Source organism: Callorhinus ursinus, unplaced genomic scaffold (assembly GCF_003265705.2).
Source record: "Callorhinus ursinus isolate GAN/ISIS: 27379988/994484 unplaced genomic scaffold, GSC_fseal_2.0 scaffold59, whole genome shotgun sequence".
Taxonomy (NCBI): domain Eukaryota; kingdom Metazoa; phylum Chordata; class Mammalia; order Carnivora; family Otariidae; genus Callorhinus; species Callorhinus ursinus.
Window position 1 is genome coordinate 8,789,244 of NW_027397121.1, and position 24,884 is coordinate 8,814,127.

Sequence of the window (24,884 nt, forward strand, 5' to 3'; positions counted from 1 at the left end):
TGGGTGGGACCCAAGGGTCTCCCTACAGCAGTGTCACTGTGTGTGTGTGTTTAAGTTGATTTATTTTTAGTAATCTCTACACCCAACGTGAAGCTCGAACCCACGACCCCGAGATCACGAGTCGCGCACTCCCGACTGCACCAGCCAGGCACCCCACGTCCCTGTGTGTTTAATGAGGCAGGGCAGGCCCCTCTGTGGACTTTTGCTTGGTGTTTCATCTCGTTCTTAGTCTTTTGTTTTGTATTGGCTGGTCTAAAGAAACAATAACTTTCTCTGCAGTAAACTTTATTCCTAATATGAAACAAAATTTCCAGGAAAGCTGAGAGTTCTGCATCTGGGGAAGGTGAGGAAACAGGTAGAGGTGGAGGAGGGCCAAGGAGGGGCTCTCAAAGGATGGCAGTGGCAGCAGGCAGCACTTCCTGACTCATGAAAAGGTCCAGGTCCAAGTTGGGATCTTCCAGATCCAGTTTCAGAAATTTATCTACTAATGTCTGGCAACTGAGGGGAGACAGGACAGCAGGGTTTATGGCAGAATGGAAAACTGAGTCCCCAGGCAGAGGGGAGAGGCTGTGGCACAGGGAACCCAGGAAAATTTAGGGATTTCGAAACAAATCCTGGGTCTTTGAAGGTCAAAGAGGCTGTCAGGATCCCTGAAAGGGGGAGAAGAGCCGCAGAACATGCTGGAAAGAACCAGGACACTGGGCCACACACACTCACTTTTCCATTTGCTTCTCCTTTAGCAACTCCTTGACAGGCTTGATAGGTTTCCCACTGCGGATCAAGTCTGAGACCTAGCAACAAGAAGTGGGGGTGGGGGAGTTGGGTAAGAGAATTGGAAATAAGGGTCAGAAATCCCATGGACCCAGAAACCCAGGCCCCTGAGAGGAGTAGGGACAACGGTAGGGAGCCCTGATGGAGGTGTCTGACCTTTGGATCTCACCTCCTTGCCACGAGTAAGGAGTTGGTCAGGAAGCCCAGCCTGGGCAGCTGTGTGGGAGGCATGACTGGCCTTGGCAATACCTTCACACACCTGATAGAAGAAGACTAGGTCGTCCCCATCCTCACAGGCCTCCATGGTCTTAAAAGAGATAGAAGGGGACAGTGTGTCATGAGTCACTCTGCATCCTGCCCTGAAACCCTTGACCAATCCCTGTGGGGAGTGAGAAACAGGAAGGATGCCTCTGTTCTGAGGAGCCTGTTCTGGGTTCTGGTAAATGCTCCTCCTAGGGAGCCCCAGAGGGCTAGATTGGTATCCTTACCAAATATTGCACAAGGGGCCCTTGTGGCAGCAGCTGGAGCTGAACAAGGCTCAGAAAGTTGGTGGCCACAAAGATGTGAGGGCACGTGGGTCCAAGTGCCAGCCAGTGTCGCAGGACAGCGGCCAGAAGCGCGAGCCCGTCCACCTGCGCACAGGGCAGGGGTGAGGGTACTGAACCACAGGTGCCCCCGTGTGCACCTCTCCACCTGCCCTAGCCATCCCCATCTTGCACTTTTCTGTTTCTTTTCTGCCTACATACCCCCTATTCCTCTCCTGAGCCTCCCCACCACTTCCCCCTCCTCAGTTTCTCATCAGCTTGTCTCCTTACCGTGTTGGTTCCCTTTCCAAATTCGTCAATGAGGACCAGAGACTGCTTGGTGGCATTGTTCACTGCTTTCGCCACCTGCTGGGCACCAGGTGGACAAGGGAGCGTTTCAGTAGTGTTCAAGGCCTGCAATGCACTGACCACAGTGTGCCTGTGAGTAAAGCTGCTTGTGTGTGTGTCCACCCTACTGGACTGCAAGTGCACTAATGGCAAGACTCGTGTTTTGTTCATCCTTTCATTGCCAACAGTGCCTCATGCAAAGCAAAGGTTCAGTAAAGGTTCATGGTATTGATTCTCCCAGTGTCTGAACTCGGTGCTCCCTGCCCCTAATATAGAAGGCATGCAGCAGACAGAATGGTTTTCTTGTTCTGATCATTTTTCGAGAATAGAGTTCCTTCCGCACGAACACCCTCCCGCAGCCCCACCGCCCTTTGCTCCCTTTGACCTGGTTGAGGTCGATCATGAAGGTAGAGAGGCCCAGGGAGATGGAGTCACAGCTGTGGATTCGGGTAAAGATGGCGTCTACAGCCCCAATTTCGGCTTCCTCTGCTGGCACAAAGCTGCCCACCAGGGCCATGAATGTGATCAAGCCTACCTAAACATGGAGGAGACAGGGTCTTGGGCCTGGTGGTGTGGTCCGGCCTGGGGGTTAGGCAAGGCTGAGGGGTGAATTATAGATCAAGGAGGGGCGGACACAATTTAATAGGAGAGGATAGCCCCCTCAGCTCTCTTTAGAATCAGGAAAGAGGGCGGGAGAGTGGACAGAGGCACACTTGGGAGCAGCACGGCCCTGTTCAGAGGTGGGGAGAGGCTATCAGGCCACAGAGGGATCTGTTAGAGCACGGCTCTGCCTCAAGTAGAGAGAACATGTGTGCACGATGGTCTTTCCATGACAGGTCGGGGTCAGAACACCAGGGAGGAGCTGCAGGGACCTGTGTTTGCAGGCAGGTGGGAGATGGAGACAATGAAGAAGATGCCAGAGGCCCAGTGTGCAGGGACTCTCCTCACCTGTTTGAGGTATATGCTCTTCCCTGAGGAATTGGGTCCAGTGATGACTTTGACCCTCCCTCTGTCCCCACCACATTCTGCAGAGTTGGGCACGAAGGTTCGGGCACAGAGTTCCATCAGGGGATGTCTGCAGTGGGTAGAAAGGTACCTCACACGTGGCCTCTGAATGCAGACTAATGAAGCCACCAGAAGATGGGGCCTTTGGGCCCCTGGTGTCTATGCCTCCACCCCCTTCTGTTCTCACCTGCCATTCTGGATTCGGACCCCAATGAGTTGGGGGGAGTAACGGGGCCTTGAGTAGCCATAGTCCCGGGCAGCACTGGCAAGAGCCAGCAGGACGTCCAGGCGGGCGGCAAGGTCCAACACCCGGGTCAAGACAGCAGCCCGTGCCAGTACCTGACACTGCAGCTGGTACATCAACAGGGTCTCCTGGTCTGGGGGTGGGGGAGGGAGGGAGCTGGGCATCAGCTCCATGGGAAAAGGAAGAGACAAAGAAGCCAGCAGAGACCTGGAAACAGGCTTGCAGATAGAGTCTGAGATACCCCAAGCTGCCCGCCCCTCCAACCTTTTGCTTCTCCTCACCCCGGATGTCACAGTGCAGGTCCCCCAGCAATGCATCCAGCTCCTTGGTTCGAGCACTACGGTAGTGCAGCTTCTCCTCTGACAGAAACTGGGAACAAGGGCTCAAAGCTGTGGGCTTTGCATTCTTGGTCCCCATCTTCTCTAATACCACGTCTGGCCCCACGCCTTTTTTTTTTTTCTTTTAAAAAACTTTTATTTAAAAATAGAACAGATGCAGAGGGCGCCTGGGTGGCTCAGTTGGTTAAGCATCTGCCTTCGGCCCAGGTCATGATCCCAGGGTCCTGGGATCGAGCCCTGCTTCAGGGTCCCTGCTCTGCGGGAAGCCTGCTTCTCCTTCTCCCACTCCCCCTGTTTGTGTTCCTGCTCTCGCCTCTGTCTCTTTCAAATAAATGAAATCTTAAAAAAAAAAAAAAGAACAGATGCAGAAAACTGCAGAAAGCAAATATATAGCTTAAGGAATTGTTGTGAGGCAAATACACTTGTAACCAACCATGTAGGTTGCAAAGTAGGTTAAAAAACTAAAATTTTCGGGCACCTGGGTGCCTCAGTCGTTAAGCGTCTGCCTTCGGCTCAGATTGTGATCCCAGGGTCCTGGGATCAAGCCCCACATCAGGCTCCCTGCTTCTCCCTCTCCCACTCCCCCTGCTTGTGTTCCTGCTCTCGTTCTCTGTCTCTTTCAAATGAATAAATAAAATCTTAAAAAAAAAAAAGCTAAAATTTTGTCAGCTACCCCAGAGAGCCATCCTAATCACAACCCTCTCAAACTCCTCAAAGTAACCTCTGTTCTGACCTCTTTGGGAATCAAGTCCTTATTTTCTTTATAAGTTTATCATTCAAATAATCTTTTTTTTTTTTTAAGAGAGAGAGAGGGAGTGTGGATTGGGGGGAAGGGGCAGAGAGAGAGAGGGAGAGAGAATCTTAAGCAGGTTCCACGCTCAGCATGGAATCTGAGGCGGGGCACGATCTCACAACCCTGAGATTATGATCTGAGCTGAAACTAAGAGTTGAATGCTTTGGGGCGCCTGGGTGGCTCAGTCATTAAGCGGCTGCCTTCGGCTCAGGTCATGATCCCAGGGTCCTGGGATCAAGCCCCGCATTGGGCTCCCTTCTCGGTGGGAAGCCTGCTCTCCCTCTCCCACTCTGGCTGCTTGTGTTCCTGCTCTCGCTGTCTCTCTGTCAAATAAATAAATAAAATCTTTAAAAAAAAAAAAAGAGTTGGACACTTCACTGACTGAGCCACTCAGGTGCCCCCCCCCTGCCAAATATTCATTCTTAAAGACTAGTTTAGTTATGCCTCCCGCTGATGATTTCTACTTTTTTTTTAATTTTTAAAATTTATTTATTAGAGAGAGAGAGAATGAGAGATAGAGAGCACGAGAGGGAAGAGGGTCAGAGGGAGAAGCAGACTCCCCGCCGAGCAGGGAGCCCGATGCGGGACTCGATCCTGGGACTCCAGGATCATGACCTGAGCCGAAGGCAGTTGCTTAACCAACTGAGCCACCCAGGCGCCCCTCTATTTTTTAATTCCAGTATTGTTAGCATACAGTGTTAAATTAGTTTCAGGTGTACATTACTCAACAATTCTGCACATTACTCTGTGGTCAAGATGAGTGGACTCTTAATCCCCTCCACCTGTTCCACCCATCCCCCCACCCACCTCCCCTCTGGTAACCATCAGTTTGTTCTCTATAGTTATGGGTCTATTTTTTGGTTTGTCTCTTTTTCTCTTTGTCCATTAGTTTTGTTTCTTAAATTCCACACACGAGTGAAATCATATGGAATTTGTCTTTCTCTGACTGGCTTATTTCACTTAGCATAATACTCCATGCCATTGCAAATGGTAAGATTTTGTCCTTTTTTATTGCTCAGTAATATTCCACTGTGTGTAATACCACATCCTCTTTATCCATTCATCTATCAGTGGACACTTGGGCTGCTTCCACAGCGTGGCTATTGTAGACAATGCTGCTATAAAATAGAGGTGCATGTATCTCTTTGAATTAGTGTTTTTGTATTCTCTGGGTATATTTGGGTAAATACTCAGTAGTGTGATTCTTAGATCATTGGGTGGTTCTATTTTTAATTTTTTGAAAAGCCTCCATCCTGATTTCCACAGTGGCTGCACCAGTTTGCATCCCCACCAACACTTGCTGTGTCTTGAGTTTTTGATTTTTTAATTTTAGCCATTCTAACAGGTATGAGGTGATATCTCATTGTGGGTTTTTTTTAAAGATTTATTTATTTGAGAGGGAGAGAGGGGAGGGGCAGCAGGAGAGGGAGAGAAGCAGACTCTGTGCTGAGTGCAGAGCCCAGTGCAGGGCTCGATCTCATGACCCTGAGATCATGATCAGAGTCAAAATCAAGAGTTGGCACACCTAACCGACTAAGCCACCCAGGCGCCCCTCATTGTGGTCTTGATTTGCATTTCCCTGATGATCAGTGATGTTGAGCATCTTTTCATGTGTCTTTTGGCCATCTGCACGTGTCTTCTTTGGACAAATGTCTGAACATGTCTTCTGCCTATTTTTTAATTGGATTATTTATTTTTTTGGTGTTATGTAAATTTTTTTAAAGTTTTATTTATTTAAATAATTTCTACACCCAGTGTGGAGCTCAAAGTCACAACCCTGAGATCAAGAGTCTCATGCCAAACAGCCCTTAAGTTCTTTATATATTTTGGATACTAACCCTCTATTGGGTACGTCATTTGCAAATATCTTCTGCCATTCAGTAGGTTGTTTTTTATCAGTTGTTTCCTTTGCAGCACAGAAACTTTTTATTTTGATGTAGTCCCAGTAGTTTAAAGATTATTTATTTTTATATATATTTATTTATTTATTTTAGAGAGAGAGCATGAGTGGGGGGAGTTGCGGAGAGGGACGAGCCAACTCCGTGCTGAGCGAGGAGCCCAGTGCAGGGCTTGATCTCAAGGCTCTGAGATCATGACCTGAGCCGAAACCAGGACTCAGACGCTTAACAGACTGAGCCACCCAGGCACCCCTATGTAGTCCCAATAGTTTATTTTTGCTTTTGTTTTCCTTGCCTGGGAGACTATCTAGAAAGATGTTGCTATGACCAATGTGAGATAAATTACCGCCTGTGTTCTCTTCTAGGATTTTTATGGTTTCATGTCTCACATTAAGGTCCTTAATCCATTTTGAGTTTATTTTTGTGTCTGGTGTAAGAAAGCGGCCCAGTTTCATTCTTTTGCATGTAGCTGTCCAATTTTCCCAACACCATTTGTTGAAGACACTATCTTTTCCCCATTGCATATTCTTTCCTGCTTTGTCAAAGATGGATTGACCAGAGGTGCCTTATTTTTATTTATCTGATAGAGAGAGAGAGAGAGAGAGAGCAAGAGCAGGGAAGCGTTGGGGAGGGAGGAGAGGGGCAAAGGGAGAGGGAGAAGCAGACTCCCCGCTGAACAGGGAGCCAAACGTGGGGCTCAATCCTAGGACCCTGAGATCATGACCTGAGCCAAAGGCAGACGCTTAACTGGCTGAGCCACCCAGGCACCCCAATAAATAAAATCTTGAAAAAAATGATTAATTGACCACATAATCATGGGTTTATTTCTGGGCTTTCTGTTCTGTTCCATTGATCTATGTGTCTATTTTTGTGCTACCATCATACTGTTTTGATCACTATAACTTTGTGATACAACTTTAACTCTGGAATTGTGATACCTCCAGTTTTGTTTTGTTTTCAAGATTGCTTTGGCTATTTGGGGTCTTTTATGTTCCATACCAATTTTAGGATTATTTGTGAAAAATGCTGTTGGTATTCTGATGGGGATTGCATTAAATCTGTAGATTGCTTTGGGTAGTATAGGCATTTGAACAATATTTGTTCTTCCAAACCCAGAGCATGGAATGCCTTTCCATTTCTTTGTGTCATCTTCAATTTCTTTCATCAAGGTTTTATAGTTTTCAGAGTACATGTCTTTCGTCTCTTTCCCACCCTGACTTCTTTCCCTTTTATCTCAGAGCTGGTAAGGATCAAAGTAGAACTACAGAAGAGACAACCCATATTGGTAAGTACTGATAGGGTAAAGCCCTCCCTCAGCTATTGACTTATTTCTCTTATTACCCCCTACAGAGGTCAAGGGTCTTACCATGAAGTCCAGTCCTTCAATCTCAAAGTCACTGGCCTCTGCCATGGAAGGCAGGCGGGGAATAGAGAGAAGGAAGCCAATCTGAGGAGAGTAAAGAGATAAAACAGGGAGGAAAGAACCAAGTACTGGGCACCTCATCTCCCTGGAGGACACCAGAGATTCCTGTATTCTGCAGTGCTTCCCTCAGGGGCTTAAAGCTACCACAGGGTGTTCATATTCTTCAGGTTTCTCCAGGAGTTTTCTTATCTAGCAGTGTGTCCTTCAAGAGCTTAATATCTCCCATAAAAGATCCCTGGGGGTTACACCCAACCCTCCTGCCCTCACCAGAGGGATGTAGATGACACTGCAAGAAGGAATACGGGAGTCCAGATTCTCTAGCTCCTTCCGGGCGACCTCAGTGAGGAAACTGGGAAGTCCCATCAGCCTTCGTTTTTCTAGGAGGATGGAAGACATGTGGGTATCAAAAGTAAGGTTCCTGCCATGTTGGCCCCAGTTATCCCCAGCTGTAGTGGCCACCTACTGATGATGGTACCCCGTCACTGGGTGGGCTCGTGTTTCAGGGCTCACAGGCCCAACTGCACACCCAACACTCACTCTCATCAATGTCAGGATCTATGTTGGGGAGGACTGTGAAGCGATTTTCAGCAAGACTGCCCTCAAAGTCCACCTGAGGAGATAAAACGTCCAGTTGCTCATCACCCAGAACTGTCCCCAGTCCTGTTCCTCACCTCTCCTTGGGCCCCTATTCGCCCTGCATTTCCTGTTTTGACCCTAACCCTCCAAGCACGTCTCTGATGTTCTGCCACCTCCTCTCACCATCCCATTCTTTGGTCACCCAACTGACCTTGATGTCTCCCATCTTCAACACCACATTCCCCAGAGCCCGGTCTTTCTCCATCCTCCAATCCCACCTCTCTCCCCTAGGTCCCCAGGGGCTCTGCCTCTTTCTTCCACTCACCACCTTTCCAATGAGGCTGGCGATATGGTGCAGGTCATCAGAGAACTCTTGGGCAATGTCCTGGAAGAGCTGGATGGACTGGGGCAGGGAGCGGCAGGCATCCCTCAGACCCAGGGCACTGTACACAGTCTGTAGCAGAAATGGACAGAAGGTGGGCTGAGGCGAGGGGACAGGGAAGGACAGGGGAGAAACCACAGTAAGAAAGACAGAGGATCTCAAAGGCAAAGAAGAAACAGTAAGTGAGGAAATGGCATCTGTAAAACTCTGTGTCAGGCACTCCACTCAACAGTGAGGCCACAAAGAACTAAAATGTGGCCCCTGTCCCAGATGAGCTCATGGTCTAGTGAGAAAGACAGAAATGGACCCAGAAAATTTAAAAATAAAATGGTAGGTGCTTTAATAGAGGAGAGGATTTCATATTGAGGAAGGAGAAAGAGAAGTGGGGCTATGAAAGGCAGAGAAGTACATGAGCAGAAGGGACAAGACAGCACTGAGGTAAGGGATCAGGAAGAGAGGAAGGGTTAGGGTCATTGACAGTTAATTCCCCAGGGTGAAGGTCAGTGCCCTGAGGCAGCTGCCAAGGTTAGACTGCATGGACACACCGACATCTACTGAGCCTTACTCGGTGGCAGAGGACACAAGTATATATATTAAAGGGTTTATAATCTAGCCATGATGGAAACAAGCAAACAAGCAGCAAAAACAATGCCTACTCACAAGACAGATTGATCAATATGGAACTGACTAAAATTATTAAGGAAGTTCAGAGAATAAGACTAATATGGGCTAACATCATTGGGGATATCTTTACAGAGAAAAGGAAACGAGGGGCCCCTGGGTGGCTCAGTTGATTGGGTGTCTAACTCTTGATACTCTTGATTTCGGCTCAGGTGATGATCTCAGGATCCTCACTAGACCATGAGCTCCTCTGGGACAGGGGCCACATTTTAGTTCTTTGTGGCCTCATAATTTGCTCAAGGTCTCACAGAGAGTAAATAAAAGAGCTGGGATTTGAGTCCGGAGTCAGCTTCCACGCTGGGCATGGAGCCTGCCTGAGATTCTCTCTCTCTCCCTCTCCCTCTGCCCACCCTCACCTTCACAGGCCGAGTGTGTGCATACCCACTCTCTCAAAAAAAAAAAAAGGAACCAAACTGGGTCATGAATAAGGCTATTCAAAGGAAGGAGGGTACTCTGGTTCAGAGCAAGGGCACAGGCAAGTAGCAGTAGAACAAAGAGCTAACACTTCCTGAATGCTTACTAAGTGACAGGCAAGGCAATGTTCTAAACTCTTTACATGTTAATTTCGTTTGTTCCTCAAAAGAATCTTAGGAGATAGGGACTAGCATTATCTCCATTTTACAGACCTGCAACCTGAAGCACAAAGAAATAACATAATTTGCTCAAAGTCTCACAGAGAGTAAATAAAAGAGCTGGGATTTGAACGCAGGTGTCTGGCCTTTAAACACCACACTATACTGAGCAGAACACAGTGGGTCTCCTCAGCAGAGTGCCCGAATGCATAGCCTGGCTGGGCTGAAGCGGAGGATGAATGCTGAGTAGTGGGAATGGAATATACAAATAGTTACATATAACTATTCATGTTCGAAGAAAACTGCTGTAGATAATGAGAAGCAGCTTTCACACTGTCAGAGAAGGAAGTTACAAATGAGGAAAGGAGGAATACCCTGTGGTATTGACCTGGAATCAGAGGTATGAGTATGAACTCTTGGGTTCTTTAATATATAGATCGATCGATTCAGGAATACAGATGTCAATGCATGGGTTAGCATACATGGATTTATTTCTTAGCTCTGTCTGTGGTGAGAAGTGACAGATACCCAGTAGCAATAACCACGTGGGTCTAGTGTCCAGATCTGGTTTCTAATACTATCCTCCAAAGAAGGTAACCAGGACTCCTTGGAGAAATGGTTGATTCCAGGGCTGGGGTAAAGAAAATATAAGATGAGCCTGGAGCATCTTGTAGTGGTAGAAACTTACGAAGTATTAAAAAATGGACTGGGGGCCATGTCAGAAGGGCATTATCAAAAGCCTATCTGAATTTGAAAAGCCAATCTGAAGGCCAAATGGGCATATTAAAAGCCAATCTGAAAAGAACTCTCAAAGATCTAAACTAGAAAAATTTGAGCAAAATAAACAGCATTGAATTATAACTCATAAAATATTTATGAGATAATTGGCCTATGATTATGTAACATGCTAACATTTTTTTATAAGATGTTAACATTAATGGAAACTGAGTGAAAAGGTATATAAGAACACCCTGTACAATTTTTGCGGCTTTTCTTTATGTCTTAAATTATTTTTTAAAAAAGAAATTAAAACAAAACAACAGAAGGATAAATCTTAAAAATTTTTTAAAGAAAATGTTAAAGGTGGAAAGGGGGAAAAGACAGAAACTAGAATTAGTTGCCTATACCTTGTTTGGGAGATTACATTTTGGAACTGTGTAAATATTTTACATAATTTTAAAAGTAAATTAAATCTTAAAAAACCAGGGATGCCTGGGTGGCTCAGTTGGTTAAGTGACAGCCTTCGGCTCAGGTCATGATCCCTGGGTCCTGGGATTGAGTCCCACATCAGGCTCCCTGCTCAGCGGGAGGCCTGCTTCTCCCTCTGCCTGTTCTAACTGCTCTGCCTGCCGCTCCCCCTGCTTGGGCTCTCTCTCTCTGACAAAATAAATAAAACCTTTAACAAAAAATTAAAAACCAATTCCTAAAAATCAAAAATAGAATGAAACAAATGAACACAAATGTATATTCAGATAGTGACATAACCACACAGAGAGGAACTATTCCAAGTGACTAAAACACAGTCATTTGGCTGTATCCTTAGTAGGGACAAAAAGAACTTCCCTTCTTCCCCCGAAAAAATCTTAAATTATTTTCAGCAATAATATCATTGGTAGTAGTGCTGGTGTTGCTATACTAAGATTGTTGTGGATGTAATGTAAGAAAAGAAAATGAGTGATATTCTAATCTTATCATTCCTAGTGTTATTGAGAACCAGAATTTCCACTTGGAAGAAGGAAGGTTGAAGGGGATAGTATAGGAATATACAAGGTAAGAACCCTGTGCTTCTGAATTTAAATTGCTGGTATCAGTACCAATTAGTCATGTATTTTACTTTTTAAAAATTCTAGATATGTCTGCAGAAAAGCCTTTAAAGCAATAAGCAAAACATGCTGTGTGTGCATCCTCTAGGATTCAGACTGTGATACAGAAATGCCATTTTTCACTAAAAGGAACCAGCGCTCTTTGAAGAAAGATCTGGTTCTGGGTCAGAACCAAGAGATGTAGGGGCACCTGGCTGGCTCAGTCAGTAGAGCACACAACTCTTGATCTCAGGGTTGTGAGTTCAAGCCCCGCCTTGGGTGTAGAGATTACTTAAAATACATCAATATAATTTAAAAAAAGAAAGAACCAGGAGATGTAAATGATATATCTGGTACATCTTCTCAAACAAGGGAGCAGGAGGGAAGTGATCAAGTGCGGACGTCTACTGGGGTCATGTTTAAGGGACTCAGAAGCCAACATGAAGAGGCTCCCATTAGCCACAGATAGAATAATCTGAACATGTAGAAAGATTAAAAATGCAATGGACTGAAACACGTGTAAATCTGAGTTTATGATGATATTAAAACAACAAAAAATACATTGGCTACCGTGGGGCATGTTAGGGAACTAATAATTTCCCATATGCTGAAGAGCTGGTAAATAAAGGCAGGGGAGAAAATCAAGCAATTTCTACGATATGAAATGTACCACTGAATAACCAAAAAGCAGATGAGAGGAAGTTTCTCTTTACAGAAACATTCAGACTAATAAATGGAGAAAGAATGACAGAATAACACTACTTTGCAATCCCTAAGGAATTAATGGACGTAGGTATTAAACATCAAAAGCTGCTAACATCACAAAAAGAGAGACAGACATATCAGGCATTATATTCCTCCGCTTATAAAACAATATTGAAAAAAAATCAAACTTGGATTTGGTCAGTCTTCTAGATCCAACTGTTTACAAAATTTCTAGAAGAGAGTAAAACATGTCAAAAACACGTACAGAATGTAATCAGCAAAATCCAGGTTAAGGAAAACTCTACTGGACAAACAATCCCATATCTTCACAACTTGCAAGGGAAAAAAGAAAACTAAAGATTGAGATAGACATGGAGGGAGAACAGTGAAATGAAAATGGAACCCACAAAGGGGACTTCAAGAGACATCATCCCATTGCTATATGTTGAACATATTTTCATCCTAATTAAACAAAATGTATTTTTTAAAAATCATGACATTTAAGAGAGGATTAGAAATGTGAACATCAGATAATTGATGATATTCAAGAATTATGTTAATTGTTAGTAAGACTATGGTATTGTTATTCTTTTTTAAAAGCAATTTTCTTCTAGAAATCATACTGAAATAGTTATAGGTGAAATGATATGATGGCTGGGAATTGCTTCAAACTAATCCAGGAAGGGGAAAGGGGGAGAAGATATACATGAAACAAGATTGGTATGAGTCTAGGTGTTAAAGCTGTATGCTGGGTACGTGGGGGTTCATTATACTATTCTAAATTTTTTTGAGTTTCCACAATACAAAGTTGTTGCTGTTAAAGTGTTGGGATAAAGTTGGACGGGTGAGCAGAGTACCGAGGGTCTGGACTGCCTGCTGAGAGGCTTAACCTGGACCTCTGGGCTTCTAGAAGGGAGGCCTTACCTTGTACAGAACCTGCCAGTCGCTGGCCTTGGTGTGGGACAGCTTCATGCGTTTCAGAATCAGCTACAGTCAGACAAAGGGATGGCCACTGTTTTCCTTCTCCCATTCTAGTGCCCCCCAAGGAACCCGATGTCCACTACCGACCCTCAAGCTCCTTCCCCACCTCCTTGCCCCCACCCTGGGCTCACAGGTACATTCTTGATATGACCCAGCAACCGATGAAGTATTTGAGCCATGTCCAGATTCTGAGGTAGGAGGAAAAACTGAATGACATCCAGCCGAGAATTTAGCTCTCCCAGGTCCTGAGTCGGACGTGTGAACCACAGCCTAAAAGTGAGGGATGAAGTAGGGGGACCAGAAATTACATCTGTGCTCATCAATGTCTTTTTTTTTTTTTTTTAAGATTTTATTTATTTGAGGGTTGTTGGAGTGAAGAGGGTTGGGAGGGATGGGGTGGCTGGGTGATGGACATTGGGGAGGGTATGTGCTACTGTGAGCGCTGTGAATTGTGTTAAGACTGATGAATCACAGACCTGTACCCCTGAAACAAATAATACATTATATGTTAATTAGAAAATAAAATTAAAAAAAAAAAGATTTTATTGGGGCACCTGGGTGGCTCAGTCGTTAAGCATCTGCCTTTGGCTCAGGTCATGATCCCAGGGTCCTGGGATTGAGCCCCGCATTGGGCTCCCTGCTCGGCAGGAGGCCTGCTTCTCCCTCTCCCACTCCCCCTGATGTGTTCCCTCTCTCACTGTGTCTCTCTCTATCAAATAAATAAAATATTTTTAAAAAAAGATTTTATTTATTTGAGAGGGAGAGAGAGAGAGCAAGCACGAGAAGGAGGGAGGTCAGAGGGAGAATCAGATTCCTCACTGAGCAGGGAGCCCAACACGGGGCTTGATCCTGGGACTCTGGGATCATGACCTGAGCTGAAGGCAGACACCTAACTGACTGATCCACCCAGGTGCCCCCTCATCACTGTCTTGATCTCAATTTGTGACAGTGTGTGTTTGGAGGGCCCTGGGGATTGTGGTGATATGTATCTGTACTGGCAAGCCCAGTGTCCTATCTATGCGGGTGTGTTTACATATATCTACTAAAAATCTCTGCATGTGAGCACAACTGTTTATCATGGTTTTGATGGATGTGACCATGTGTCATTCCATGTGGATATGCGATAGAGCTTGTCAATATTTAGAGGGAAAGCAGTGTATTGAAGTATTTGTGTGCCAACACTCTAGCTTTCTCCGCGGCTGAGTAGGAGAGGGTGAGTCAGCATGAGTTTAAATGTATTTGGCTGTGAAAGTGCCTCTGGGTGTAACAGCACAGACGTTCGTCTTTTCCTGTTCTTCTGTAAAAGTATATAGCCATTCCATGCGGAATGGTACGTCCTCAATTCATGATAATGGTCATCTCTGCAGAGAAAAAAGGATTGGCAAGGGACACTTTAAGAGGCTTCCATAACATTCTTTTTTTTAGACTTTAAAAAATTAATATTTATTTATTTAATTTGAGAGAGCGAGGGCACAAACATGGGGGGGGTGCAGAGGGACAAGTAGACTCCCTGCTGAGTGGGGACCCTGACGCAGGGCCTCCATCCCAGGACACTGAGATGATGACCTGAGCCAAAATCAGACGCTGAACCTACTAAGCCACCCAGGCCACCCACCCCCCATTTTTCAAGTAAGCTCTATGCCCAATGTGGGGCTTGAACTCATGACCCCAAGATCAAAAGTCACATGCTCTACCCACTGAGCCAGCCAGGCTTTTAATAACATTATCTTATTCTTAATTTTGCTGGTGTAAACATAGAGGTTTATATCATCATCATCACCATTATTACTTCCACCTTTTGTATGCCTGAGGTATTTTCTAATAAACTGAATTAGTATACAATAATAAATGTCTCATCTGGGTTTGTCTAATTCTGGGTGTCCCTGTCCTTCTGTGGCTACGGAAAGTGTGAGACTCTGCAAGGACCTGTGGGCCCATGAGTTCTTTTCTGCATTAGAGCAGCCATTAGGCACATGCTATTTTATACAAGAAGCAACCTGTGGAGACGCTGGGGCCTGGGGATATGTATCTCACACCATAGTAGAGGGCCAGTCCCCCTAGGTTAGAACACCCCAGGCTAGGGTGAAGCGGAGGGCTGAGTGGGATTCGAGGGTGGGTTTTAGGCACCTCTGCTCCTCAGCCACAAACAGCATCACGGGCAGCAAGTGTAGGCCAAACTGTGAATACCTGTCCCCACCTTGGAGAGCTTTGCCAAGCTGCCTATCTTGTAAAATCCTGGGGTTTTTCTGACTCATATACTGCTAGTGCCAGGAGAAATCTTAGTCAAGCTAAACCTCCTAATTTTACAGCTGAGAAAATGAAGCCCTTAAGAGAATAAGCAGCTTGTCCAAAGTCATGGGGCTAGTAAGAAATATAGCTGGGTCTCGAACTCAGGTCCGCAGATGGCTAGGACAGTGCTCTTCAGAGCATACTGTGACATTCAGTCACCTTCCTGGTGCCCTGTTCAGCTGGGCCAACTGGGTCCTTAGTTCATAATTCAGGTTATGTTTCCATGCCCTGCTGCAACCTACCTGGGGGATCTGCACTCTTCCCCAACTTTAACTCTGTTCTCTTCTCCACTAAGAATTCCTTCCCTCTCATCCCTTGCTGAGATGAGAGATCTGCACCTGTAGAATGTGGGGGTAATTAAATGATCCCAGTTACCTGGAAATGACCTCAGGGATTATCCTGAAAACCTCCAAAGACACACAGTGCAGGGCAGGTGAGGTGGGGAAAGAATTGTGCACCTGTGGGCTATCAAAGCTTTCAGCTCTGAGTTTGTAGAGACCATGTGACCAATGTGCTTGCACCTGGGTACCATGCTCACTCACTGGGTGCTACCACATCCAAGACCATGTGCCAGGCACTGAGGTCACAGGTATGACAGCTGTATGGAGCTTGCAGTTATGAGAGCAAGCAGGTTCACTGACCGCTAACTTCAAGCTGATGTGACAGTGCAGCCAGAAAACATAAGCAGGCACTAAGCAAACGGGAAGGTGCACGTCCGTCTCCCTATAGGTGCCTGTGAAGGTTTCATGGAAGAGGTGATAGTGGGCTTGCACCTTGAAGAGGATGTAAGATTCTGACAGGTGAAGAACAAGGAAAAGACTATGCAGAAGAAACTGCATAAACACAGGCTTGGCGTATTTCCATGACGGAAAGTGGCCCAAACAACTGGAATATAGGGTGGATCCAGTGAGAAAGGATTTAGGCAGCGCTTGAGAAGATAATCGTGGAAATTTAAGTTGAGGTGAATGGGACGGGCTCTGAACACCATACTGCTAAAGATGCTGATCTTCACCCCGGCAGGGAATGCGAAAGCCTCCTGAGGTTTATGTTATTTTTTTTCTACTTAAGATTTTAAAAAGTGGAGTGACATGCTCAGATATCTATTTTGGAATGACAAGTATTTTGGAACGAAGAACAATTAGAAAAAGAAGAGATTAGAGGCAGAGAGACCAATTTGAAGGTGACTGTGAGGCTCCAGGTTGGAAATGATCATAGCCAGAATTAGAGCAGTGGGAAGAGGGAGGGGGATGGCTGAGAAAGGCATCTCAGGGTAGAATCAATAGGCTTTAGTGAATAATTGAATATGAAGGATGAAGGAGAAGCATCAATCCAAGATTCGGCACTTGAAAAGCAGTATTGCCAGCAATGCCATTAGCCAGAAAAAAAAGGATGCAAGAAGAGGAACGGGTCCAGTGGACATCAATTTAGATGCTCTGAGTTTGAACTATGTGGAAATTGCAAGTGGGGATGATGTGCGGTGTGCATTCCACATATGGAATTTGGAACTAGAGACACAATTTTGAAAGTCATCAGAGAATAGCTCAAATTCTCAGTCGGTTGAGTGTCTGCCTTCAGTTCGGGTCATGATCTCGGGGTCCCGGGATCGAGTCCCACGTCGGGCTCCCAGCTTGGCAGGGAGTCTGCTTCTCCCTTTCTCCCTCTCCCTCTGCTCTCCCTCTATCTGTCTCTCTTAAATAAATAAATAAAAATCTAAAAAAAAAAAAAGAATAGCTCAAATTGGAAGTACGGTTTTATAATTAAAGATAGTACTGTGTGGGGTGCCTGGCTGGCTTGGTCGGTAGAGCACGTGACTTTTGATCTTGGGATAGTGAGTTGGAGCCCCATTTGGGGGGTATATTGTACTTAAAATTAAAGAAATCTTTTAGGGGCGCCTGGGTATCTCATTCGGTTGAGCATCTGACTTCGGCTCAGGTCATGATCTCAGGGTCTTGGGATCAAGCCCCACGTTGGTCTCCCTGCTCAGCGGGGAGTCTGCTTGTCCCTCTCCCTCTGCCCCTTCTCTCTCTCTTTCCCTTAAATAAATAAAATCTTAAAAAAAAATCTTTGGGGTGCCTGGGTGGCTCAGTTGTTAAGCGTCTGCCTTCGGCTCAGGTCATGATCCCAGGGTCCTGGGATCGAGCCCTGCATCAGGCTCCCTGCTCTGCAGAGGTGCCTCCCACTCCCCCTGCTTGTGTTCCCTCTCTCACTGTGTCTCTCTCTGTCAAATAAATAAATAAAATCTTTAAAAACAAATTAAAAAAAATAAATAAAAATTTAAAAAATATATATTAAAAAAAAAATTAAGCCCAGGGCGCCTGGGGGCTCAGTCGGTTAAGTGTCTGCCTTCAGCTCAGGTCATAATCCCAGGGTCCTGGGATTAAGCCCCACATCAGGGTTCGCTGCTTGGCGAGGAATCTGCTTCTCCCTCTCCCTCTGCCTGCCACTCCCCCTGCTTGTGTTCCCACTCTCTCTCGGTCAAATGAATAACTAAACCTTTAAAAATAAATAAAATAAAGCCCTACCATATGAGGTAGAAACTTCCAGTTATTAAAAAAAGACAATGTACATTGGGGCACCTGGGTGGATCAGATGGTTAAGCATCTGCCTTCGGCTCAGGTCATGATCCCAGGGTCCTGGGATCGAGCCCCGCATCGGGCTCCCTGCTCGGCAGGGAGCCTGCTTCTCTCTCTACCTCTGCCTCTCTCTCTCTCTCTCTCTCTCTCTCTCTCTCTCTCTGACTCTCATGAATAAATAAATAAAACCTTTAAGAAAAAAAGACAACGTACAGCATAAGGAATATAGTTGATAATATTGTAACAACTTTACATGGTGACAGATAGTAGCTAGATTATATCGTGGTGATCACTTCATAATGTATATAAACGTTGAATCACTATGTTGTACACCTGAAACTAATATAATATTGTATGTCAACTATACTTCAATTAAAAAAAGATATTACCATGTGTGCATTAGTGTTTTGTGACTGTTTCTGCTGCTTGTGTGTGTGCCAGTCTGTATCATCAATGGGCATATGGGTATCTGTGCTGACAACATCAAATGAGGATAATACTAGCTACCACATGGGGTTGTTGTAAGGATTAAATGCATTTAGCCAGCATTTGGGAAGGGGCAGTCGTTTTTATTACTACCGGATGGAGTGGTGTGTGCATGTGCCTGTAGACTGCATGCATGAGCCTGTGGCATGTCCGTGAGACTCACCTGAGCAGCTTCTCTCCCCACTTACAACGGCATCTGTTGAGGATTCCTGTGGGCAGGAGCAGGGGCAGGGAGTAAGCTTATTACAAGGCAGGGGCAGGGAAAGGAATGTGTGGATGTGTCTAAACAGGCATCTGGGCCAGAGGTTCGGGTGTTGGGCAGGCTGTCCTGGGGGCGTTCCCTGGATACAGGACACAAAGGCAGCTAAAGCCAGCGCCTGGCCACAAGTCTGAGCCAGGATTACCTTACATGGGCTTAGGGGAGGGACAGGCACTCCCAGGAACAGTCGGCCAGAAAAACACACAGAGTGGTTGTAGTTGGAATCACAAAGAGCCCAAAACATATATGTAAACATTAGACACAATCCACCAAGATATGCACAGTGAAACCATGTGGATACTTGGGGCGATGTCCCGACCACACCCTAAAGCCAGAGACAACTGATAAAGACTCAATGCCAATAAAACACGGGCAGTTATGCAGTTATACATAGGGCCTCCCCAAGTCCCTGGACAGGTGCATGACTAGCAGAAACATCCATGCAAGCCCAAGGAATGAACATGGAATTGGTCAAGTCAGAGACGATAGGCAAATGACACTGGACAACTGTGGGCGAGTGGAGATGCCAAGCTCAGGGAGGGTACAAAGAGGTAAGAGAGCTGGATGGAGGGGCGCCTGGGTGGCTCAGTCGTTAAGCGTCTGCCTTTGGCCCAGGTCATGATCCCAGGGTCCTGGGATCAAGCCCCGCATCGGGCTCCCTGCTCTGCAGGAAGCCTGCTTCTCCCTCTCCCACTCTCCCTGCTTGTGTTCCTGCTCTCGCTGTCTCTCTCTCTGTCAAATAAATAAAATCTTAAAAAAGAGAGAGAGAGAGAGAGCTGATGGGAGTGGAAGAGACATCTGGCAGTGGGAGTGAAGTGGGAACAGAGGGGCTGGGACCCGTGTTTGGAGGCAGCTGTTTTTCTGGCAGGCTTTCATAGTGTGGGATGAGGGAAGGGGCATACCCACCAAAGAGGCTGAGCCCCTCCTTCAGTCCGCTGGTCACTTTGTACACTGAGGGATGGGCCTCACTCTTAAATATCTGCAGAACGCTGTCAGGGAGAAATGGAGGCGTTTGAGGTAACAGGTTTTTTAAGGGAATTCAGAAAATAGAATGGAGGTTGGGAACACGCTCCTGAGATCAAGTGTTGTTGTAAGGTCTGTCCCATACTCCTCTCTGCCTCAGTTTTTCTCTTCAGAATAAGTGACTCAGGAAGGCAGGATATCTATTTGACACCTTTGTGCTTTTCCTCCTTTCTCCTCGCCCTCTCTTCCCTTTCCTTCAAGGAGACAGACCTTAATAACCCCGGGATTAAAGAAACTGGAGCCTCATTAGGATTATTACAGCATTAAACTTAATCCTTCTCCCTCCCCTGAGATGACAGCCTGCCTCCATCTCCTTACCTGTACGTGTCTTGATCTATGCTCACCAGATGGGTCCTGAGAACAGAAAACAAGCAAAAGGGAAGGTGGCTGGGGTAGAGGCAGTGTGAGTTCACTGCTAGGTTCCACCCTTCTCAGTCTTCTCCCCAGAGCTCCACATCCCCTTCAGGTGCTCCTATGTGTCCTAGAGCACTTTACCCAATGGGGTACCGCCCACTTCCCGCACCCCCACCCGTCTTACTATTCAGGCCTCCCAATCCCACCTAATTTTGCTTAAAATTAGGGTAAATCACCTACAACACAAATTTCTTAAAGCCCAGAATGGGGACGCTGACGTTATAGTCTTCCAGTTCAACCCCAATTCTTCTTCGACCCAGGAACTTGAGCAACCCTCCAAGTGCCCGAACCTGGGAGGGGATCAGGAATGGAGTTGAGGTCAGTCCCGATATCCTAGAGGCTGGACAACACCAGGGAAAACTATTATTTTCCAGGGTTGGACCAGCACGTCCCAGGACTCAACCCTAGAAATGGGGTGCTTGTCCCTTTCTCCAGCCTGCTGCATCCCAGCCCCTGCATCCCAGGACCCTTCTCACCGTGAGAAGGCAGTCAAAGGGAATAATGGAGGAGAGGAAGAGGATTTTCTCAGTGGTAGTCATGGAGTCTGGAGTGAAGGCGTAGTTTCCAGAAAGGAGGCGCTGTTTGCTTATCTCCAGACCTATTTTGGGGGAGGCATGGGAAAGAAAGGTCCCGTAGCCCAATTTCTCACCCCATTTTAAGAATGAGACAACACTCTCTGACAAATAAGTAAATAAAATCTTAAAAAAAAAAAAGAATGAGACAATAAAAGCAAGAGAGATGATGTGACTTGCCAAGCTGCCACCGGCAGTTAGTGAAAAGCTGAAACAAGAACCAAATCTTCACACTCAGTCTAATTCTCGCTGTATTTTACATTTAATATAAAGATCTTTGGCTGAGAGCACAACCTGAGAAAGATAAGTGACTCAGGGAGGTATCTATTTGGGATTTGGGGTCAAAAAGATCATATTAATAGAGGAATGAATAACACTAATGTTTTAACATCTAATTAGGATAGAACATTCCCTATCCTTTTTGTGAGCCTGGGAAGGTTATGGAAGTGCCTTATGATCATCAGAGTCAGCCTTTTTTTCTTTCTTTTTTTTTTTTTTGAGACAAATGGCTTTGTCTTAAAGGTGAAAATTCTAACAATCAAAGCTATCCACCAAGTGTCACCACTCCTCAGCGAAGGCCCTCATCCCTAGACATGTCTATGTGGAAGTTTCACAAGGTTTCAGGTTATTAAAAAGTAGGAAAAATAAATAAATAAATAAAAAGTAGGGAGCAGGAGAGATCTTGAGGACACTGGTTATGGGGCTTGGAGAACACCAAGGGTTAGGATGAGATAAAGCTGAGAGGAGACTTCTGATTATGGGGCTGGAGTAAGGAGAAAGGGTAGGGAAACTGGGATGGGGGGCTGGGCAGAGCAAAGGAAGTACCAAAATCCACACTTGGCAAAAATATGATTTCAGGTCTCTTAAGCTCTCTGTGCTCCTGGGAGGCTGTGGGGGAAGCAAAGAAAGGGCCATCAGTCTGGACATCTCAGTCCCCTGCTTCTGTCCCACCTTCCCTGTCACCCAATTCTGGCCTCCTGGCTTTAGCTCTCCCCAAGACCCTTTAGTCTCCTGGAATATTCCACAGTTTAGTCCTTCCCCATTTTCACTTTTCCCCTTACCCAGTCCTTACCAAGCTTCCCTAGAAACCGAGTCATATTTTCATCCTGTTTGGCACTCGTAACAATAGACCGGGGATTGATTTCATCCAACACTTAGAAGGAGAATGGAGACCAAATGAGTTAAAGGATCTTTATCCTCTAAGAGGGAACCCATTGCCCTCCCTTTGCTATCTCCCTTTACCCCCTCCAAGAAACCCCCAAAAAAACAAACAAAAAACAGGGCGCCTGGGTGGCTCAGTTGGTTAAGCGACTGCCTTCGGCTCAGGTCATGATCCTGGAGTCCCGGGATCGAGTCCCACATCGGGCTCCCTGCTCGGCGGGGAGTCTGCTTCTCCCTCTGACCCTCTTCCCTCTCGTGCTATCTTTCATTCTCTCTCTCTCAAATAAATAAATAAAATCCTAAAAAAAATACAAAAACAAAAAAACCCCCCTCATTTCCTCCAAAACTAAGGAGGGCTCTGCACATTGGGTGCATAGGTACGACTCAGGCATGAAGTTCTGGAAAAGAGTAGTAAGACTGGCAGGGCGGTAGGAGGGAAGAGGAGTGGCCTGGATGTTGTCACTAGACTAAAAACGTCTGAAGGACAGACATGACCGATTTGCCCAGGACTGTATGTCCAACACCTGATACACTGTAAGCACCTAATAAACGTTCCTTGAATAATGAAATGAATTCCTATAAACAGAGAGAGCCTCTAGGAGTCAACTAATAAAATAGACTGAGTCAGGTGAGGATATATGAGTGAAATACACCTCCAGTCCCAGAACCCATGGTTCTGCCCCCACCTCTCTGGAGAAGCTCGAAACTCTCGTGATCTGGGGCATCTGGCATGAAGTGGATGGTGGAGTCACTAGTGTCATAATAGGCAATGCCCAAGTATCCTGAAGTCCACAGGAAACACAGATGGATCTGTCCCGGAGGAAGAAAGGAAACATATTTGAACTGCTGGGTTATGCAAGGTTATGCCATGTCTTGCTTAATTGTAATCATTTTATGGAATCCCTGAGACAGTCATCCTCATCCCCATTCAGTAAGTGTGAAATAGAGCAGAGGCACGCGACTAGCTAGCTCTTCCCAGCCCGTTTATTCTAACATCCCGACGGTCCAACCAACGCCCCGCTCCCCGGACCCAAGCGCCTGCTGCTCCCGGCAACGCCGCCCCAGAGACCTCCGCCGGCTCCTGCTCATTCTCCTCCTCCTCGGCCTCCCCGGGGCCTCGCACCGGGGCCGGGCTGGGAAAGCTGGCCGAGGCTGCCCCGGGCCCCGGACCCTCCGGCGTCCTGCCTGGGATCGCTCCGACGGAAGCCATGGCCTTGGAGGCTCTGCGGGGAGCAGAAAATGAAGGCGGTTCAGGAGCGAGGTTTCATCGCGGGGAGGCTGGGGTAGGGGTTCCACAGAAACGCAAACCCACCCAGTTCTTCTGGGAGGGGGCTGAGGCGCAGGGCTGCGAGGGCCTGGGAGAGCTGCGGTAACATTTTGTTTTTAACATGTGTGGGACATTCTGACGGGCGACTTCTCAGGTACGTCACTAAAGTCCAGACTGTGCAAAACTCCACTCGCCCCACCCTCATTTCGGTCACGCAGAGGTTGGACTTTGGCTGGAGGGCTCTGTGGGGGGAGTCTGTACCGCTCCTCTCTCCGCCACTACCAACCACACCCCCACGACTGCAGCCCTAACCTCTAGACTTTCCCACCCCAGCCGCTGACAACTCGCGGCATCTTCCCGCATTTTCAGTCACCTGGGTCGCTACGTGCGCGAAACCACGTCACTAACAGCCTTGCGCCCGCAGGAGGGACATACTGGCGTGAGGACGGGGTGCGCGCGCACACGCCCCGCCCTTCTTAGCGGCTATTGGTCGGAGAGATCCGGATCCTGCCTGGAGATCCAACAGAGCGAGAGAGGGAATAAACAGTTGCTGGGACGGCTGGACACTGATTGGTCCATTCGCATATGGGGCGGTGCCAGAACGTTCAAAATTCCCGCCTGTGCCGTTGCTTAGCACTAGAGCCTCCGGCCTTCCGGGTTTCTGGGCTTTGATTGACGGGAGGTGGAGCCTGTGAGAAAGTCGGAAGCGCGTTTGAGTCAGAGCCCAGGAACTGGTCTAGGGGCGTTGGGGGTGAGCTGGCTAAAGGGGCAGAGGCGAATTGTATTTTTTTCTGGAGAGTGGAGATAAGCAACGTTAATTAAGCCTGTGCCAACAACTCTAAATTAATATTTGTACCCACGACGGACGCCTGGCTGGTTCGGTCGTTAAAGCGTCTGTCTTCGGCTCAGGCCATGATCCCAGGGTCTTGGGAGTGAGTCCCGCATGGCACAGTAGGAAGCCTCCTTCACCCCCTGCCTTTGCCTGCTGCTACTGCCTGCTGTGTGTGCTCTCTCTCTCTGACAAATAAATAAAATCTTAAAAAAATATATTTGTTTTTTAAAAAAATATATTTGTACCCACCCTAAGTTAATATTTATGAAAGCTTAGAACAGTGCCTGGTAAACTAGTAAGAGCTACTACGTATTTCAAATAAATAAGCAGAAATAAGTGAGACTCCTGTCTTAGTCCTCCTTTGCCTGTTTACTTGGTGCAGGATATGACCACCCCCACGAGGGCACTCCTGGGTCTAGTTTTAATTTTGGTCTCCCCAGAGGAGGTAGAAGCATTCAAATTACACAAAATTCTGGTAGAAGTAGACCTGATAGGGGTGTTTGGGTGGCTCAGTCGTTAAGCATCTGCCTTCGGCTCAGGTCATGACCCCAGGGTCCTGGGATCCAGGCCTGCATTGGGCTCCCTGTTCAGTGGGAGGCCTGCTTCTCCCTCTCCCTCTGCCCCTGCTTGTGTTCCCTCTCTCTGTGTCTCTCTGTCAAATAAATAAATAAAATCTAAAAAAAAAAAAAAGTAGACCTGATTAACACCTACACCCCCGCTGAGACATGTCTATCCCCCTCTGCAGGGGCACACACACCCACACCCCTAAAGACAGAGTGGTGTCATTCATTCACCCAGCAACTATTTAGTGCCTACTCGGCCAGGTGGCAGACTCAAAGTACTGAACATTAATTAAGTATGGGCTTCATGAAGCTTACTTTTTAGTGTGCGTGAGAAGAGAAGCAAGGAGATTGTGAGGGGGGCAGAAATAAATATATACTTTAAAAAAACAGATCCCTTGGGAC

At 46.6% G+C, this 24,884-nt stretch overlaps 1 protein-coding gene across 1 annotated transcript; it reads right to left on the reverse strand.

Annotated features, from left to right (window-relative positions):
* Positions 1 to 362: 362 nt before the first annotated feature.
* On the reverse strand, positions 363 to 23,379 carry MSH5 (mutS homolog 5). Its single transcript, XM_073884753.1, has 25 exons — positions 23,133 to 23,379; positions 22,890 to 23,043; positions 22,507 to 22,630; positions 21,732 to 21,812; positions 21,485 to 21,547; positions 20,564 to 20,685; positions 20,268 to 20,377; positions 19,992 to 20,027; positions 19,557 to 19,639; positions 18,555 to 18,600; positions 13,175 to 13,313; positions 12,987 to 13,049; positions 8,246 to 8,374; positions 7,882 to 7,954; positions 7,612 to 7,721; positions 7,288 to 7,368; positions 3,174 to 3,261; positions 2,836 to 3,025; positions 2,592 to 2,718; positions 2,029 to 2,178; positions 1,587 to 1,661; positions 1,260 to 1,403; positions 941 to 1,078; positions 718 to 791; positions 363 to 498 (listed from the first exon to the last, which is right to left on the reverse strand). Exons 2-25 carry the CDS (start codon positions 23,028 to 23,030, stop codon positions 387 to 389), a joined length of 2,499 nt encoding a protein of 832 aa, XP_073740854.1. The 5' UTR covers positions 23,031 to 23,043; positions 23,133 to 23,379; the 3' UTR covers positions 363 to 386.
* Positions 23,380 to 24,884: the final 1,505 nt, after the last annotated feature.

Bases quoted from the DNA above. Each gene is read 5' to 3' on its own strand.
- MSH5 (XM_073884753.1), bottom strand. From the start codon at position 23,030: ATGGCTTCCGTCGGAGCGATCCCAGGCAGGACGCCGGAGGGTCCGGGG. The intron at 21,813-22,506 runs GTGGGGGCAGAA...TCTCCTTCTAAG, and splicing joins TTTCGAGCTTCTCCAGAGAG to TGTTGGATGAAATCAATCCC. The intron at 13,314-18,554 runs GTGAGTCTCACG...CCTCACTTTTAG, and splicing joins TGGGGAGAGAAGCTGCTCAG to GCTGTGGTTCACACGTCCGA.